Raw genomic sequence first — 18,227 nt, forward strand, 5'->3', positions numbered from 1 at the left:
CTGACCAGGGATCAAACCCAGGCCCTCAGAGTGAAAGTGCAAAGTCCTAACCATTGGACCACCAGGGAATTCCCTTTTTTGTTTCTTCTCTTTTTTCCCCAAAGTTTGAAAAAAAATATGATGTACATTGGTATGCTAAACACGTCTGTATTATAACATTATTTTTAATGCCTCTAAGTATTTCATCATATATATGCACTATAGAAACCAATTCTCTACTGATGGGAATTTTCATTATTATTCATTATTATTATAGATTTTTTTTTATGAATAGTTCTTCCTGGAATATATTTACATGCTTATATCTTTATATCTTATATCCTTCTATATTTTTGACATCTTTATGCATACATCTTTCTTACATGTGGCATTCTCTTGGAATGGAATTTCCTGGAAATGAGATTGCTGAAGCAAAGAGTATGCACCTTTTACAGATTGCTATATAGTACCAAACTGATTTTCAGAAATATTGTTGTTAATTCTTATTTCCATTAACAGTATGCTTGTTTATTTTTGCTGATCTGAGTTTTGTCAGTCTATTAATTTTTCCAGTTTCCTGGTGTTGTAGATTTTAAAAGATTTTTTATGTGCATTTAAAACTTACTGGGGGACTTCCCTGCCAGTCCAGTGGTTAAGACTCTGTGCTTCCAGTGCAGAGGGCATGGGTTCCATCCCTGGTTGGGGAATTAAAATCCCACATGGTGTATGACATGACCAAGAAAAGAAGAAGAAGAAAAATTAATGAGGCTGAGCGTGTTTATTCTTATATTGAACCATTTGTATTTCTTCTTTTGTGAGTTCAGGCTACTCTTTTATAAGCATCACTTTCAATTTTTATTTATTCAGAAACCATAATATCATTATTTTCAAGGCCCTTCATAATTTGGTCCTAAGTTCTGTTTCCAACTTAATACTGTCCAATAAGAGTCATCCTACCCACTAAGAAATAATTACTGATTCATATACTTCATTCTGTTCATTTTTTTCTTGGATTCATGCTTTTAAGTATCGTTTTACTATTCTTTTCTTCCTATTCAAATCCTTCAGAATTCTTAAAGCCCATCTTGCAGTAGTCTCTCTAAATACTCTAGCCTTCATCCGTTTTCTCTTATTTGAATTCCCACTGTAGCTATTGTTTCTACAACTTGATTTAGTAGCAGATTATAGGCTGCTTTATGTTATTTATCAAGCACTGTGTTGAGTCCATAAGTATATAGCTGGACAGAGCACAGTCTATCCTTGTGAAGTTTATAGTGTAGTAATAGTGTGTTTATTTCCACTTCTTTGCTTTATTGTAACTGAACTTTTCATATACCTCTGTTATGTATGAAGAATACATACATTTTTAGATATACTATAGTTGCATAACCCCAACTATATTGTGAGAGTATTGTGCATATAAACCATGTTTTATCTTCTCTATTTCTTACAACACTTAACTAATTTCTGAGCACACAGCCATTACTAAGTATATACTTGCTCTCTAATATAGTATCAAAAGTCATAGGCTTGGAGTAACGTACCTGACCTGATACTACAGCTCAAGATCTTATGAACTGTATAATATTTGAAAGTAACTTAGCCTCTCTAAGCGTATTTGCTCATATGTTAAATACCTGTTTCATAAGGTTGTCATGGGTTAAATGACATATTGGTATTAATCAGATAATGTATGTAAAGGATTTAGCACAATGTTTGGTACAGCATAGATTCTTATTAAAAGATATTAGTTATTGTAATAATTTGTTTAACCTTTCAAGCTAGAAAGTGCTTCAGTAACCTTTCTTTTTTTTCCTCAGTAACCTGTTATAACCCTAACTCCTGTCATCTAAGCAATTACCAAATTCTGCTCAATTTACTTCAGCTATCTTGTCAATGTAGCCTCTCCTTTATTTTATTTATTTATTCATTTATTTTTTTGGTTGTACCACATGGCTTGCAGGATCTTGGTTTCTTGATTAGGAACCAAACCCAGGCCCTTAGCAGTGAACGGCTGAGTCATAACCATTGTACCACCTAGCCTCCCTAGCCTCTCCTTTTAATCCTCACTGAAACCCATAATAAGAAATACATTTTTTATTGTAACTTAGTATGTTCTTTGTTTATTTACTCATATCTGAAACAAAATTATATGAAATAATATTCATTGTTATTGTATGTGAAGCACTTTGATATTTTTGTTGTAGTTCTGTTCTATATTATTTTAAAAAGAAAAGCTGGTCACAGTCATTAAAACATTTCACAACAAACAGGTTGAAACACACAACTCTAGATTTTTTAGAGTCTGCAGAATTTGGACTACTCCAGAGCTAGATTATGTTCAAGTGTAAATTTTCAGTGAAATAGAAAACAGATGATTATAGAAAATAGAGCTTATTTTAGAAAACAGAGCTTATTCTGGTTGCACTTTCTTATTCATTATAAGTTATATATAGTTAGATTTACCTGTTCTCTGTTGAAAGTGGGAGTGTTCTGTTGTGCATATTCCAGAGCCGGTATAGAATGAAATTACTCAGCAATTGGGTCAGAGCTCCCCACCTTGGCAGAAATTTCTCAACCACGTCATATATCTATTGCTTGTCTTAGGACAGAACTGACATACATGGACTTTAAAGTCATTAGCATAATTCTCAAAGAGGGAGGGACCTGAAAACTTTTATTGCAGAATTTTTTTTTAACATTTTAAGAAGTAGAAACAGTGGTATAATGAATCTCCATTCCCAAATTCAGCTTCAGTAATTAGCAACATTAAGTCAGTTCTAAGAGGAATTTTTAGCAAAGAACTTGTAAGGCACATATAATTCCCTTTCCTTAATACAGATAGCTGATCTATTTTAAGAAGAAGAGAGATATCAGCCTTAGTGTACCTTGTGTAGGTAATCACAACCTATTCATTTTGATACCTGCAAGGAGAGTAAAAATATATGACACAGAGGAGCAGTGGTGGAGTGGGGTGGATTTTCCTGAGACCCAACCAGAACGTTACACCCTGATCATCTTACTTAGAATCTTTCAACAGCCTTGTTTGTCAGTCTCCCTACTACCACTCAGTACTACCTACCTTGCTGATCAGTTAGACTGATCCTTTAAAAATGACTTGGTGGGGGAATAGAAGTTCATTACATTTATCTTGTGTTTAAAACCTTTCATACCTATAGAATGGGCTTCCCTGGTGCCTCAGGAGTAAAGAATCTGCCTGGCAATTCAGGAGACACAGGTTCATTCCCTGGATGGGAAAGATCCCCTGGAGAAGGAAATGGCAATTCACTCCAATATTCTTGCCTGAAAAATCCCATAGACAGAGGCTCCTGGTGGGCTACAGTCCAAGGGGTTGCAAAAGAGTCAGACACAGCTTAGCAACTAAGCAGCAACAACAACCTTTGAAGTCCCAAACCTTAGATCTTTATTCGTAATCTCGCTACAGTCTACCTTTCTAGCTTTCTCTCCTATTATCTCTTCACTGCCATAGTCAGTTTCATATTCTTAGAATAACCAATCCATTTTAAGACCTGTATTCACTTTTCAAGATCCAATTTAAATTTCATCAGGTGGATGAGACCTTTTTAACTACCCAGAAAAAATGATAGTTCCTTTGTTTGTATGTGTGTGTTTTGCCACTTAACTTAGTTTATTTATTAAAGTTTGCCCTTTATAAGATAGTGGTCTTCTCCAGATCTGAGGTTATAGCTTTCTTTTCTTGGTATTCTAACACTTCTTTGGTGCCCACAGCAGTAATACCTACTATGAGTTGAACTAAATGTTCATACTTTTAGAATTTTAGCATCTAACTCCAACACAGGTTCTCTCCAGATAAGAGTTCATTAAAGTTTGTTTGTTTTTTTTTTAATTTGATTTTGTAGATTAAAAATTTTTTTCCTTCCCTCACTGGGGACTTTTACTGAAATTTCTATAGAGAACCTGAGTTCCTAGGCTTTTCCTTATGGGGGAGTATATTTGGTAAACAAATATAGAGTATCTATCTTCATCAACCCTCTAGTAAAGGTAAGTAAAATCTACTTTCAGTATACTTAGTTTTTTGCTGTTGTTGTACAATGTGGTTTTATGGAACTGTAAAGCAAAATAGAGTGGAGTAGATTTGTGCTTTATTTGTGCTTATAATAGCCTTGACCAATTTTTGATATATTTCAGCTCATGGAATGCTGTGTAAATGCCCTGGTGACATCCTTTAAAGAGACTATCTTAGCAGAGTGCCAAGGCATGATCAAGCGAAATGAAACTGAAAGTAGGTAAAACAGTACATAAAGTTATACTTTTTTAATAGGATATCTTTGAAGCACATCGCTTTTAATACATTACTGTTAGATCATTCTTTTATACATAGGTATTTTCATTATGGCAAACTGTGTAAAGAAAAGGATAAAAATATTTAGCATAGTTAGAAATGCTGTAAAGAAGATTATGAACTTGTATTTTAAGGATTTTTTTCTCCTTGGGTATCAGTATGTTTGTATGTGCTCATGTACATTTCAATTTGTTCTCAAAAGTAAGACTCTGCTTTTAAAGGCTAATTTAAATGATAAATGTACAGTATAGGATAGAACTAGGTAATTTGACTTTGGTGTGGAACTTTATGACTAATATTTTTAGAAAGCAATAGAACTCCCTGTGTTGGTAATCTTGATCCCTCTCCCCCATAAAGTTATATTTGGGAAAGTAGAAAGTATATTAATACCAAAAGAAATACATACCAAAAAGAAAAATTAACCCATATCCTTACTGCTCAGAGACAACCACTTTTCACATTTTGATGTATTGCTCTCTAGATTTCATGTTATAAAATTGCAAGGTCCTATCTAATCTCTAGTTGTGTTTCAAGTGTGTATTTCAGTTCACTTAAATCTATACATTCTTCAGAAGTATTTTTGTAGTAAAAGCAAGTTTCTCACTCGGTACAAATGAAATATTTGAATTTCTGTATGCCAAACTAAGTAGAGTCCACTGATCCAAGGTGGGGGTTAACAGGAGAAAATTTTGTAAACTGAAAAATGCTTTATGAATACAGTTTTATATTATCTTATCACTCTGAATAATCTAAGGACATGATTATTTTACCCCTTGATGTTGCTGTGTATCGTGTGTTTAATATTACATCTAGCTTATGAAATGTACTTATCTTCTGTGTAAACTTTTGTGTTTCTTAGAATAAATATTTTCCATTTTATTGAAAGTCAGATGACTCACCTTTTAAGAGGAGTTGGGTTTTACAGTATGTGATCACTTTATTTAGAGTTTCTTTTAAAAATAATTTGTGTCAGACTGAGAAGGTAGGTCAGGCAGTTATAGTATTATGCTTATGCTTATTATAACAACTCCTAAACTAATTGTACTCGCAGAATACTGTTAAAGCTGTCAACTTCCAACTAATATTTCCCCACACTCTTATTATCATAGGCTTTCTAGATCCATGATACAAATCAAAGAGAAAATCTATTCTGATGGATGAAATGATTACATGAGTATGTCCTATCCTTTCAGAATTACATTTAATGTTTTCATTGATGGACAAAGTTCCTAATGGGATAGAACCAATGTTAAAAGACTTGGAGGAGCATATCATCAGTGCGGGCCTGGCAGATATGGTAGCAGCTGCTGAAACTATTACTACTGTAAGTTTTCCTCAATGACAATAATAGGTATATATCAAGGTTAATTTGTAAATGCAGGATCAGGTATTTAAACTAGTAATTGATGGCAAAACAGTGATGTTGGAACACCTTTCTTAAGAAAAAAATATTTCAGAAAATTTTCCAAATTTTAAAGCTATAATGATTTATTAAAATTATGTTTATATTTTCTTATTTTTTGTGTATTAGTCTCTTTTTTAAAACTCATCTTAATATAAAACACTTTATTTTTTAGGACTCTGAGAAGTATGTTGAGCAGTTACTTACACTATTTAATAGATTCAGTAAACTTGTCAAAGAAGCTTTTCAAGATGACCCACGATTTCTTACTGCAAGAGACAAGGTAATATTCCTGTATGTTAACACTATTGTCATAATTTAATTGTAGTAAGAAACTTGCATCATTATGCTATTAAACTACAAAGTAAAAAACCTAGCAACTCTTATTTTTCAACAGTGGAGGGCAACCGTATTACATATGATTTCTTATATGCTTTTGTAAGGATTGGGTATGGTTGTGGACCAGAATTTAGCTAGAAATTAGCTCTCTTCCTCATTTTTTCAAGAATGTTTTCCTCTTTAGAATATTACTGATTATTGAATTCCTACTCATCCTTCCTTAAGACTCAGTTCAAAGTATACTTCTCTTGGAATTTCCTTGATACTCTGCCTCTTCCAACATCCTGTCCCAAGCAGAGTTGATTTCTTTGTCCTATTTCCTTTCCTACGGCTCTTATGAGAGTTATATCACATTTATCCCTGTTTTCCATACCTTATTTCCCATCATTATAGTCTAGGATAATGATAATGAAACATAATATTATCCTTAAAGTTGTATCTTTTTCAATGTCATAAACCTATCACTAGAAATTACCATTAGTTTTTCCACTCTTAAACTACCTTTCCTTACTTCCCAAGTGAAATATTTTTCTCGACTCTAAAAAGACAATCAGCTTTCTCCATAGTAGCTTTCTCCACTATGTTTAGATAGATAAATGGATAGAAAGGTACATAGGTAAATAAAATATGAAAGGGATTTAAGGGAGTATGGAGGTAATAAGGTGGTTTGAAATATTAAATTGAATGGCCTGCAAAGGCTTTATTGAGGTGACATTCAGATTAAGATTGAAGTTGATTAAGAAATAAGTCACCTGGCTTTCTGAGGGAATAATGCTTTAGCCAGAAGGGACAGCACTTGTAAAGACTCTAAGGCAAGACTATGCCTGTCATGTTCCAGAACCAGAGAAGAAAGAGATCATTGTGGCCAGAGTGGATCGAGTGAGGGGGAGAATAGTAAGAAATCAGAAATGGGTAGTCAGGGATAACAGGAGACCAGATCATCATAAGACTGTGAGAGCCATGGTAAGGAGTTTTATTTCTACTCTGAGTAGTGTAGAAACTCATAGAAAGATCTTAAACTAAATGACAGGATCTGACTTAATGTTTTATCAGAATCACCTGTCTTGCTACAAACAGAATAGGCTGAAGGAAGCAAGGGAGGAAGCAAGATTATGGGTTAAGAACCTATGTAAGTAATTCAGTTAAGTAATGATGGAAGCGCAGCCCGGAAGGATAGTAGGTGGAGGTAGTCAAAAGTTGTTGGATTTTTAATGTGTTGTGAAAATAGAGTATATAGGACTTGATACTGGAATCAGATGTGGAATGTGATAGAAAGAGATCAGTCAAGGATGACACTCAGATTTTCTGATCAGTTAAAAGTATATGCTTGCTGAGGTGAGGGAAGATGAAGACTTTGAAAGAAGCAGGTTTCCGGGGAGATGGTTAAAGAGATACTAGGAACTCGGTTCTGGACAAAGTTAACTTTGAAATGTTTATTAAACATCCATATGGCAACATCAGATCTGGAACTTAATGGAGGGGGTGGGCCTGCAAAAATAAAATTGAGACCTTCAGCATATAGATGGTTTTTAAAGCTCTGACACTTCAAATTAAGAGTGAGGGTAGCAAAGAGAAGAAACCCAATAGGAACCATCTTTCCTGAGGAGAGAGGAGAATGCTGTGCTAGAAAACAAGTGGGAAACACTCTTTGCAGGAGGAGGGCATGGTTTGCTGTTTTCAAATCCTGCTGACGGGTCAGGTAAGATAAGGATCTAACCGACTGTGGTCTTCAGCTACATGGAGGTTGTGAGTGACTGACAAGAATGATTGATTGGAGTAGAAGTGTTGAAAGCCTGATTAAAACAGTTTCAAATAAGAATGGTAGTAGTGAAATTAGTGACAGTGAGTTAGATCATTCTTCTAGAAGTTTAGCTTAATGAGAGAGAAATATGGGGCGGTAGCTGAAGGTGGACAAAGCCAAGCGAGAATCTTTTAAGATTTAAAATAATATATATGCATACTGAGGCTATAAAAATAATGGAGAAAGGGAAAATTGATGATGCTGGAGAAAAGAGGAGGGAATTCTGATTACTTTGGTTTTCTCAGTGAAATAGGAGGTCCGTATCATCAGCTGAGAATATGCATGAGGGAGGAAATACTGGAGATTTGAAGAAAAAGGAGGTGATATGAAAATATTTTGTAGGAGACTGTGGACAAGAGATAATGTTATGGTTATCAGGCCGTATTAAGACCTCACTTGAGAATAATGATAATCATAACATGACAAGAGCATGTTGAAATCCTTCACTTGAAAAATTCTATCAGGCCAGGTGCATCATTAAAAAAAAGCTAATTTGATTTTTTTAGAATTACAATAATTCCTCTGACTATATTTTAAGTATTAAAACTAATGTTCATATCTTATTTTATATTATTTGCAGGCATATAAAGCAGTTGTTAATGATGCTACCATATTTAAACTTGAATTACCTTTGAAGCAGAAGGGGTAAGTGTTTTAAATCATGTTTATAATTGCATTTTACGGAGTGTGTTATATGTTATTGGACATGCATATGCAAAGGGCCCTATTTCCCTAACCCTATGAGCTTTATTTTTTGTTTTTTTAACTGTTATGGTTTTGCTGCCTTTGATTATTAAAAATTCTATCTTTATTTTAAATTTTATATTATTTCCTCTTGTGACCAAAGAATGTTAACCTTATTTTTTTAAGTTAAAAAAGTTTTGTTCTTTCAGATTCTTTGCTCGTTTTTTCTTCCTCATCATTCACCAGTTATTTTATAATGTATAAAAGCATAGAATAGGACTCTCTTCACCATGATGATTAAAAAAAGAGAAATTGGAACTAGTCCAGTGGCTAAGCATCCACACTTCCAATGCAGGGGACTCAGGTTTGATCCCCTGGTTAGGGAGCTAGATCCCACATGCTGAAACTGAGAGTTGGTATGCCACAACTAAAGATCCTGCATGCTGCAACTAAGACCTGGCACATCCAAATAAATACGTAAATTTTTTCCAAAGGGATATAAATTTCAATGTAAATGTTTATGTTACTATTTTTTTAAACTCATTGTTGGTGAGTTCTCATCTCAAGTAAGATGGATTTATTCATGCTAACAACAATTATAAAAAATCTGAAAATGAAAATGTAATCATCTATTCATTAATCTAAGCTAGTTATAGTATCTTTAGAGTAGTACTAAGTAGCACTAAAAGTTAATTTGAAAAATGATCTTTTGTAATTTTAAATAAATTATACATAACGTTAATATACTTGAAAATAGGGCTTTGTTTTTTGTTTTGTTTAAATCATTTTCATTTTGTCTTTTTTAAACCATATAAGTTATTTAAGTACTAGTACAGTGGAAGACACCTGGGTCATACACTTTTATAATAATTGGCATTGTTTAGAAGGGCATTTGTTGTGTTCTCTTTATAAATATGAAACGTATAACCCTGCATCTTGGAGATTTCTTCATATAAATACATAAAGGTCTTCCTTATTCTCCCGTTTCCACCTTTTTTCAATGAAAATATTCAGACTTAAGAGTAAAGTCACCTCTGTTGCTTTATTAAATAATGTATCTCCCTGTATATCCATCAGTTAACTTTTTAAGTACATTTCAAAAGAAGTTGCAAGCATCAGTAACCATTACTCCCTAAACATTTTATCATGCAGTCATTAATTGAATATTGTGTTTGCTTTGAGATAAAATTGACCTACAGTCATATCTATAAATCTTATGTTTTTAATTTTGTGAGATCTGACAAATGCCTACATCCCTATTAAAATAAACATTATTTTCATTATCCTTAAGAGATACTTCATGTCCATTCCCAATCAGTCCCACCCTTATCCCCACCTTCTTCCAGAAGGCAACTGTTGTTCTGATTATTTCAACATAGGTTAGGTTTGCCTGATCTAGGACTACATAGAAATTGAATTCATAAAATAGTGTATTATTTGTGTAAAACTTTTTTTCAACTCACCGTAGTGTTTTTAAGATTTATCCATGTTTTTGTAAGTCACAGTGGTTTGTTTCCCAAAGTGGTTGTACTATTTTACACTCACACTAGCATGATTTTTTCATATATTTCCCACCAGTTTTTCATGTATTTTTTTGGTATTCTTATATTTTTGGGGAATGAGGATTAAATGGTATTCTCATACATCCAGAATCGACTGGATGTATGTTCCGTTATCTCAGTACAGTTTTGTTTTATTAACTGCGCTGGGTCTCAGTTACGGCCTGGGGACCTTGTGTTGCAGCACACAGCCTCCAGTTGTGTGTGGGCTGCAGGGCGCACAGCCTGCAGTAGTTGCGGCCGTGGGCTTAGGTGCTCCGAGGCTTGTGGGACCTTCGTTCCCTGACCAAGGATCAGACCCAGGTCCCCTGCATCACAAGGCAGATTCTTAACAACTGGGCCACCAGGGAAGTCCCCTAAGTATATTTTTGATTCCCATTTCCCTCATGACTCTTGATATTGAACAGTTTTTCATGTATTTTTGGGGTATTCTTACATTTTTCTTTATAAAGTGTTCAGATTTTTTGCCTGTTTATTAGTGAGCTGTGAGTTCTTACATATTCTGTATATTGGTCCTTTGTTATATGTGTGCTTTTCTTTTGTGGATTTTGCTATGTTTTATCGAGGAAACCTCTGTCTACATCTACCACTAGGACAAGAAGATAATCTTCTGTTTTCTTTTAGAAGCTTTGTAATTTGTAGCTTTCACATTTAAGTCTAAGAGCCACGTTAAATTGATATTTGTATATAGTGTAAGTTAGGGGTTAAGTTTAATTTTTTTCTTTTCTGTATGGTGGCCAGTGGTTTCATCACCATTTATTGGAAATATTTTCCATTCCCCACTGCATTGTTTTGGTGCCTTTTATGAAGAATCAAGTGACTTAAAAATATGTATGTTTTTCTGGACTTTCTATTCTATTCCAGTGAATTAACTGAATATCCTTAGGCCATTTCAAATAGTTATGATTAATAAAGTTCTGCAAAAAGTTTAAGTCAGCTGGTATAACTTTGTTCTTGTTTTTTTCTTGAGTGCTTTTGATACTCTAGTATTTTGCTAGTATATAAAAATATGGTTGTTTTTTATAAATTGGTCTTATATTGTTACCTTGTTAAAGTTATTAGTTCTAGTAGTTCTTTTATAGATTTCCTAAAATTTTCTATGTAAAAAATCATGTAATCTCCAAATAAAAGAGTTATTTCTTTTTATGGTTTGACCCACTGGATAGGATCATAAGTACAGAGGGATGGTATGGGGAGGGAGGTGGGAGGAGGGTTCAGGATGGGGAACACATGTTTACCTGTGGCGGATTCATTTTGATATATGGCAAAACCAGTACAATATTGTAAAGTTAAAAAATAAAATTAAATTAAAAAAAAAAAGAAACAGTGAGAGTGGGCGTCCTTACCTTTTTCTGCAAGCTTTGAGGAAAAGCCTTAATATTTTGTCTCTAAGAACAAAGTTAGGTAAGGATTTTTCATAGGGTTGCTTTTTATTCGTAATTTGCTGGAAAGTTTGATGATGAATGGGTGTTGATTTACTATATGCTTTTCCTGTGTCAAATGACCATAAGGTTTTTCTTGCTTATTCTTTTTTCTTTTAAGTATTTTAATTTATTTGGCTGTGTCAGGTCTTAGTTGCAGCATGTGAGATCTTTCATTGCAGTGTGTGGGCTCAGTAGTTGCAGCACGTAGGCTTAGTTCCCCACAGCATGTGGGATCTTAGATCCCCAACCAGAGGTCGAACCGGAGTCCCCTGCATTGGAAGGGAGATCTTAACCACTGGACTGCCGGGGAAGTCTCTTTCCTTCCTCTTTTGATGTGGTGACATACACTGATGGGTGTTGGATTGCTGAGGATTGTTGAAGAGAGATGTATTTGAAGGAATTGGCTTATGTAATTGTGTTGTCTTGTGCTTAGTCACTCAGTCATGACCAACTCTTTGCAATGCCATGGACTGCAGCTCGCCAGGCTCCTGTGTCAATGGGGATTCTCCAGGCAAAAATACTGGAGTGGGTTGCCTTGCCTTCCTCCAGGCATCTTCCCAACCCAGGGATCAAACCCAGTTCTCCCACATTGCAGGCGGATTCTTTATCATTTGAACCACCAGGGAAGCCCCTCAGTACTGTGTAATTGTAAAAGTAAAGTATTAGTTGCTCAGTCGTGTCTGACTCTTTGAGACACCATGGACTGTAGCCCACCAGGCTCCTCCATCCATGGGATTTTCCAGGCAAGAATACTGGAGTGGGTCACCATTTCCTTCTCCAGGGGATCTTCCTGACCCATGGATTGAACCCCAGTTTCCTGCCTTGCGGGCAGACTCTGTATCATCTGGTAGCTGTGGGAGTTTGTCAGGCAGGCTAGCAGGCTGGAAACTCTTGGGCAGGAGTTGATTCTACACTTGGGGCAGAATTTTTTCTTAGAAAGAAACCTCAGTTCTGCTTTTTTTTTTTTTTTAAACTTTCTTGATGAAAGTGAAAGAGGAAAGTGCAAAAGCTGGCTTAAAACTCAACATTCAGAAATCTAAGATCATGGCATCTGGTCCCATCACTTCATGGCTAATAGATGTAGAAACAGTGGCTGACTTTATTTTGGGGGGCTCCAAAATCACTGCAGATGGTGATTGCAGCCATGAAATTAAAATATGCTTACTCCTTGGAAGGAAAATTATGACCAATCTAGACAGCATATTCAAAAGCAGAGACATTACTTTGCCAACAAAGGTCCATCTAGTCAAGGCTCAGGTTTGTCCAGCAGTTATGTATGGATGTGAGAGTTGGACTATAAAGAAAGCTGAGCGCAGAAGAATTGATGCTTTTGAACTGTAGTGTTGGAGAAGACTCTTGAGTCCCTTGGACTGCAAGGAGATCCAATGAGTCCATTCTGAAGGAGATCAGTCCTGGGTGTTCATTGGAAGGACTAATGTTGAAGTTGAAACTCCAATACTTTGGCCACCTGATGTCAGAGCTGACTAATCTGAAAAGACCCTGATGCTGAGAAAGATTGAGGGCAGGAGGAGAAGGGGATGACAGAGGATGAGATGGCTGTATGGCATTGCCAACTAGATGGACATGGGTTTGGGTGGACTTTGGGAGTTGATGATGGACAGGGAGGCCTGGCATGCTGCGGTTCATGGGGTCGCAAAGAGTTGGACATGACTGAGCAACTGAACTGAACTGATATATATATATATATATATCCATTCTTTCTCAGACTTTTTTCCCACTTTGCTTATTACAGAATATTGAATAGAGTTCCCTGTGCTTTAGAGTAGGTCTTTGTTGATTATCTATTTTATATATGCATGTGTGCGTGCTAAGTCATTACCAACTCTTTGCGACACTATGGACTGTAGCCTGCCGGACTTCTCTATCCATGGGATTCTCCAGGCAAGTGGGTTGCCATTTCCTCCTCTAGACAGTCTTCCTGACCCAGGGATCAAATCCACATCTCTTATGTCTCTTGCATTGGCTGACGGGTTCTTTACCACTATCACCACCTGGGAAACCCCATTTTATATAGAGTAGTGTGTATATGTTTGTTTTATAATTTTGTCTGGTTATTTTTGGCTGTGCTGGGTCTTCGTTGCTGTATGGGCTTTTCTCTAGTTGCAGTGAGCGCAAGCTACTCTCTAGCTGTGGTACATGGGCTTCTCATTGCAGTGGCTTCTCTTGTGGGAGAACGGGCTCTAGAGCACGTGGGCTCGGTAGTTGTGGCTCTCAGGCTCTGGAGCACATGCTGAGTAGTGGTGGTGCATGTGCTTAGTTGTTCTATGGCATGTGGGATCTTACCAGACCAGGAATCAAACCCATGTCTCCTGCATTGGCAGGTGGATTCTTTACACCTGAGCCACTAGGGAAGCCCAGTAGTGTATATATGTTAATCCTAAACTCCTGGTTTATCCTTCCCCACCCACTTTTCCCCATTCATAACCATGTTTGGTTTCAAAGTATGATTCTGTTTCTGCTTTGTGAATAAGTTCATTTGTATCTTTTTTTTTTTTTAGATTTTACTTGTAAATGGAATCATATGATATTTGTCTTTGACTTACTTCACTTATATGACAGATTCTAGGTCCATCCATGCTGCTGCAAATGGCATTATTTTGTTCTTTTTCTGGTTACATGATATTCTGTTGTATACATGTACCGCATTTATTTATCCATTCCTCTGTGTATTCAGTCACTCAGTCATGTCGGACTCTTTGCGACCCCATGGACTGCAGCACACCAGGCCTCCCTGGCCATCACCGACTCCCAGAGCCTACTCAAGCTCATGTCCATCGAGTCGGTGATACCGTCCAACCACCTCATCCTCTGTCATCCCCGTCTCTTCCCCGTCTCTTCCTGCCCTCAATCTTTCCCAGCATCAGGGTCTTTTCAGATGAGTCAGCTCTTCACATCAGGTGGCCAAAGTATTGGAGTTGCAGCTTCAACATCAGTCCTTCCAATGAATATTCAGGACTGATTTCCTTTAGGATGGACTGGTTTGGATCTCCTTGCAGTCCATTCCTCTGTCAGTGGCCATTTACTTAGGTTCCTTTCATGTCCTAGCTATTGTAAATAATGCTGCAGTGAATGTTGGGTTGCTTGTATCTGTCGAGACGAGCTGGACAAGCAGGGTTTCCGAAAGCGCAATACAGCGAGAGAATGAGAAACGAGACACAAGAATTAGAGAAAAGCAAGGATCAGGGGACCAACACCACTCCAAGGTGAAGGTGCCGAAACTGAATCCAAGCCAGCTTTATTAGACTTTCAGCCGTGAAGGAAAGAGTAAGCGGGGAGTTAAACTATAACTCTTGTGGCCTTCAGGGCCAAAGAACAAAATGATCATTAACCATTGAGTAATTAGGAAACAGTAATCAATAACAAATCAGTAACTAAGACTAATATTCTCATCTATAGATTTTTCACCAGATACGTTAAACGTGTGACTCTGAGACGCCAGTTGAGAAACAGTCTGGGGTCGGTTTTCCGACCCCAGGATCATTCTTGTTTTCAAGATTATGAACTGTTCCCTCTGGACTTATTCCAGAGTCTCATGCCTTATAGCATCCAGTTTATCAATAATTATAAATTTCTTTTATTTATAAATAAATAAAAAATCTTTATTTATTAACAGGCCCTTGACGGGGCCTGTTTTTCTTTTATTCTTCCTGTCTCCTACAGTATCTTTTTGAATTATTTTTTTTTCTGGATATATGCCCAGGAGTGGGATTGCTGGATCCTATAGTAGTTTTATTTTTAGTTTTTTAAGGACTGTCCATAACAGTTGTACCAACTTGCCTTCTCACCAACAGTTTAGGAGGGTTCTCCACACCCTCTCCAGTATTTATTGTTTATAGACTTTTTAGACATTTAAAAAAAAATCATTTTATTTATTTATTTGCTGTGCTGGATCTTCGTTGCTGCACAGGCTTTCCTCTAGTTGCAGCAAGAGGGGGCTGCTCTCTCGTTGCGGTGCACAGGCTTCTCACTGCGGTGGCCTCTCTTGTTGCAGAGCATGGACTCTAGGGTGCATGGGCTTCAGTAGGTACAGCTTGTGGGTTCAGTAGTTGCTGCTTCCAGGCTCTAGGGCCCAGGCTCAAAAGTTGTGGCCCATGGGCTTAGTTGCTCCATGGCATCTTCCCAGATCAGGGGTTGAATCCATGTCTCCTACAGTGGCAGACAGATTCTTTACCACTGAGCCACCAGAGAAGCCCTATTTATATATAGAGTTTTTGATGCTAACCATTCTGACTGGTGGTGTGATACCTCATTGTATTTCGATTTGCATTTCTCTAATAATTAGCCATATTAAGCATCTTTTCATGTGCTTTTTGGCTATCTGTTGTCTTTTGAGAAGTGTCTGTTTAGATCTTCTGCCCATTATTTGGGCTTCCTTGGTGGCTCAGACAGTAAAGAACCTGCCTGAAGTGCAGGATACGCAAGTTCGATACCTGGAGGATCCTCTGGAAAAGGGAATGGCTGCCCACTCCAGTATTCTTGCCTGTGAAATCCCATGGACAGAAGAGCCTGGTGGGCTACAGTCAGTCCATAGGGTCGCGAAGAGTTGGGACACGAATAAATGACTTTCATTTCACTTCAGTTCACTTCAGTTCACTTCACTCTTTGGTGTCCCAGGTGGTGCTAGTGGTGAAGAACCTGCCTGCCAGTGCAGGAGACATAAGAAACGTGGGTTTGATCCCTGAGTTGGGAAGATCCCATGGAGAGGGCATGGCAACCCACTCCAGTATTCTTGCCTGGAGAATCCCATGGACAGAAGCCCATTATTCCTGGTGGGCTATAGTCCATAGGGTCATAAAGAGTCAGAAACAACTGAAGCAACTTAGTACACACGCATGCCCATCATTTGATTAGGTTGTTTGTTGTTTTGATATTGAGCTGCATGAGCTACTTGTATATTTTGGAGATTAGTCCTTAGTCACTTCATTTGCAAATATTTTCTCCCATTTTGTAGGTTGTCTTCATTTTGTTTATAGTTTCCTTTGCTATGTAAAAGCTTTTAAGTTTAATTAGGTCCCCCCTTTTTTTCCCCACTATTCTATGAGGTAGATCCAGAAAGATCTTACTGCAGTTTATGTGGTTCTGCCTGTGTTTACCTCTACGAGTTTTATAGTATGCAATCTTACACTTAGATCTTTAATCCATTTGAGTTTATTTTTGTATATAATGTTAGGAAGTGTTCTAATTTCATTCTTTCGCACGTAGCTGTCCAGTTTTTCTGGCATCATTTATTGAAGAGACTGTCTTTTCTCCATTGTATATTCTTGCTTCCTGTGTCATAGATTAATCAACCATAGATGCATGGATATATTTCTAGGCTTTCTACCCTGTTCCATTGATACATATTTCGGTGTGTGTGTGTGTTTTTTTATATCAATATCGTGCCAATACAATATTGTTTGATGACTGAACTTTGTAGTATGGTCCAAAGTTAGCAGGAAGCCTGATTCCTTCAGCTCTGCTTTTCTTCCTCAGGAAACACTGAATTTTTTTAGGGAAACATTTAACCAAGTTTGAATTCTTGGCATAAATTCTACTTGGTGATGATGTATTAATTCTTTTTGTATATTCCTGGATTTAATTTGCTTATGTTCTGTTAAATATTTTTGTTTATTTTGGGGAATGATTCACCTCTTTCTGGCCTTTGTGCCTTGAATAATTTTCATTTTGTGATATCTTTATTGTTTTCTGATTTTAGGATTATGTTGACCTCATAAAAAGGGTTGAGAGTTATTCTTTCCTTTTGTATGGTTTTAAAAGAAATAGGTTAATTCGTATTACTTCTCCTTAAATGTTTAGTAGAATTCATTGGTAAAACCATTTGGGCTGATAGTTTTCTCTGTGGGCAGATACTGACAAGTTCAATTTCCTTAATAGATACAGGGCTCTTCAAATTTTTAAATTTAATCTCATTTTAGTTTTGGTTGTGCTTTTTAAGGCATATTTTTTCTCAGTTGTCAAAATAATGTACACAAAGTTGGAAGTTTCATTATCTTTTTCTCTTTGAAAATATATTAAAACTTTTTTTCTAGAACTATTTGAGAGTAAGTTGTTTATTATTCCAAGTACAGTTGTGTATATTTTCTACAAATATAATCCCAATAGAGCTATCAAAATAATTAAAATTGACATTGATGCATAATAACCTTCTACTCAGATCACTAAGCTTATTGACCATATTGTATTCTTTGTAGCAGAAGGATCCAGTACACAATCGTGTTTTACATTTAGTTGTTATATTTCAATGGATGTGAGTTTGAGTGAACTCCGGGAGTTGGTGATGGACAGGGAGGCCTGGCACTCTGCAGTTTATGGGGTCGCAAGAGTCGGACACGACAGAGCGACTGAACTGAACTGAACTGACCTTTTTCTTTGGTCTGGAACCATCTCTCCTTTGACTCTTGTTACCTTGACATTTTTGAAGATTACAGTCCAGATTTTTTGTGGGATGTTTGTTAGTTTGAGTTAATCTGATGGGTTGGGTTTTTTTTTTTTTTTCTTAAGAGTCAGGTTTGCATCTTTGGCAGAAATGAAAGTCTATTATTCTAACTGCATTTTTTGTTTTTGTTTTGGCCATGCCACATGGCTTATGGAATCCTAGTTCCTCAACCAGAAAGTGACCCTTGTCTGTGAAACAGTGGAGTCCTAACCACTGGACCATCAGGGAATTCCCTTACTGCATCTTATCTAAACAACA

At 36.5% G+C, this 18,227-nt stretch overlaps 1 protein-coding gene across 18 annotated transcripts in view; it reads left to right on the top strand.

The window, feature by feature from the left end:
* The window catches only part of CUL5 (cullin 5), a 126,885-nt gene that overhangs the window by 81,478 nt on the left and 27,180 nt on the right, over window positions 1-18,227 (top strand). For all 18 annotated transcript variants that reach the window (XM_086339073.1, XM_086339061.1, XM_086339066.1 and 15 more), the window contains 4 exons: window positions 4,150-4,243; window positions 5,497-5,627; window positions 5,881-5,988; window positions 8,426-8,490. In XM_086339073.1, coding sequence (XP_086195199.1) covers window positions 4,153-4,243; window positions 5,497-5,627; window positions 5,881-5,988; window positions 8,426-8,490 — 395 coding nt within the window. In that variant the 5' untranslated portion in view covers window positions 4,150-4,152. The remainder of the gene's footprint in view (window positions 1-4,149; window positions 4,244-5,496; window positions 5,628-5,880; window positions 5,989-8,425; window positions 8,491-18,227) is intronic.

This window comes from Bos grunniens, chromosome 15 (assembly GCF_055505025.1).
Source record: "Bos grunniens cultivar Pamir isolate PY7600 chromosome 15, Bosgru_T2T1.0, whole genome shotgun sequence".
Lineage (NCBI taxonomy): Eukaryota > Metazoa > Chordata > Mammalia > Artiodactyla > Bovidae > Bos > Bos grunniens.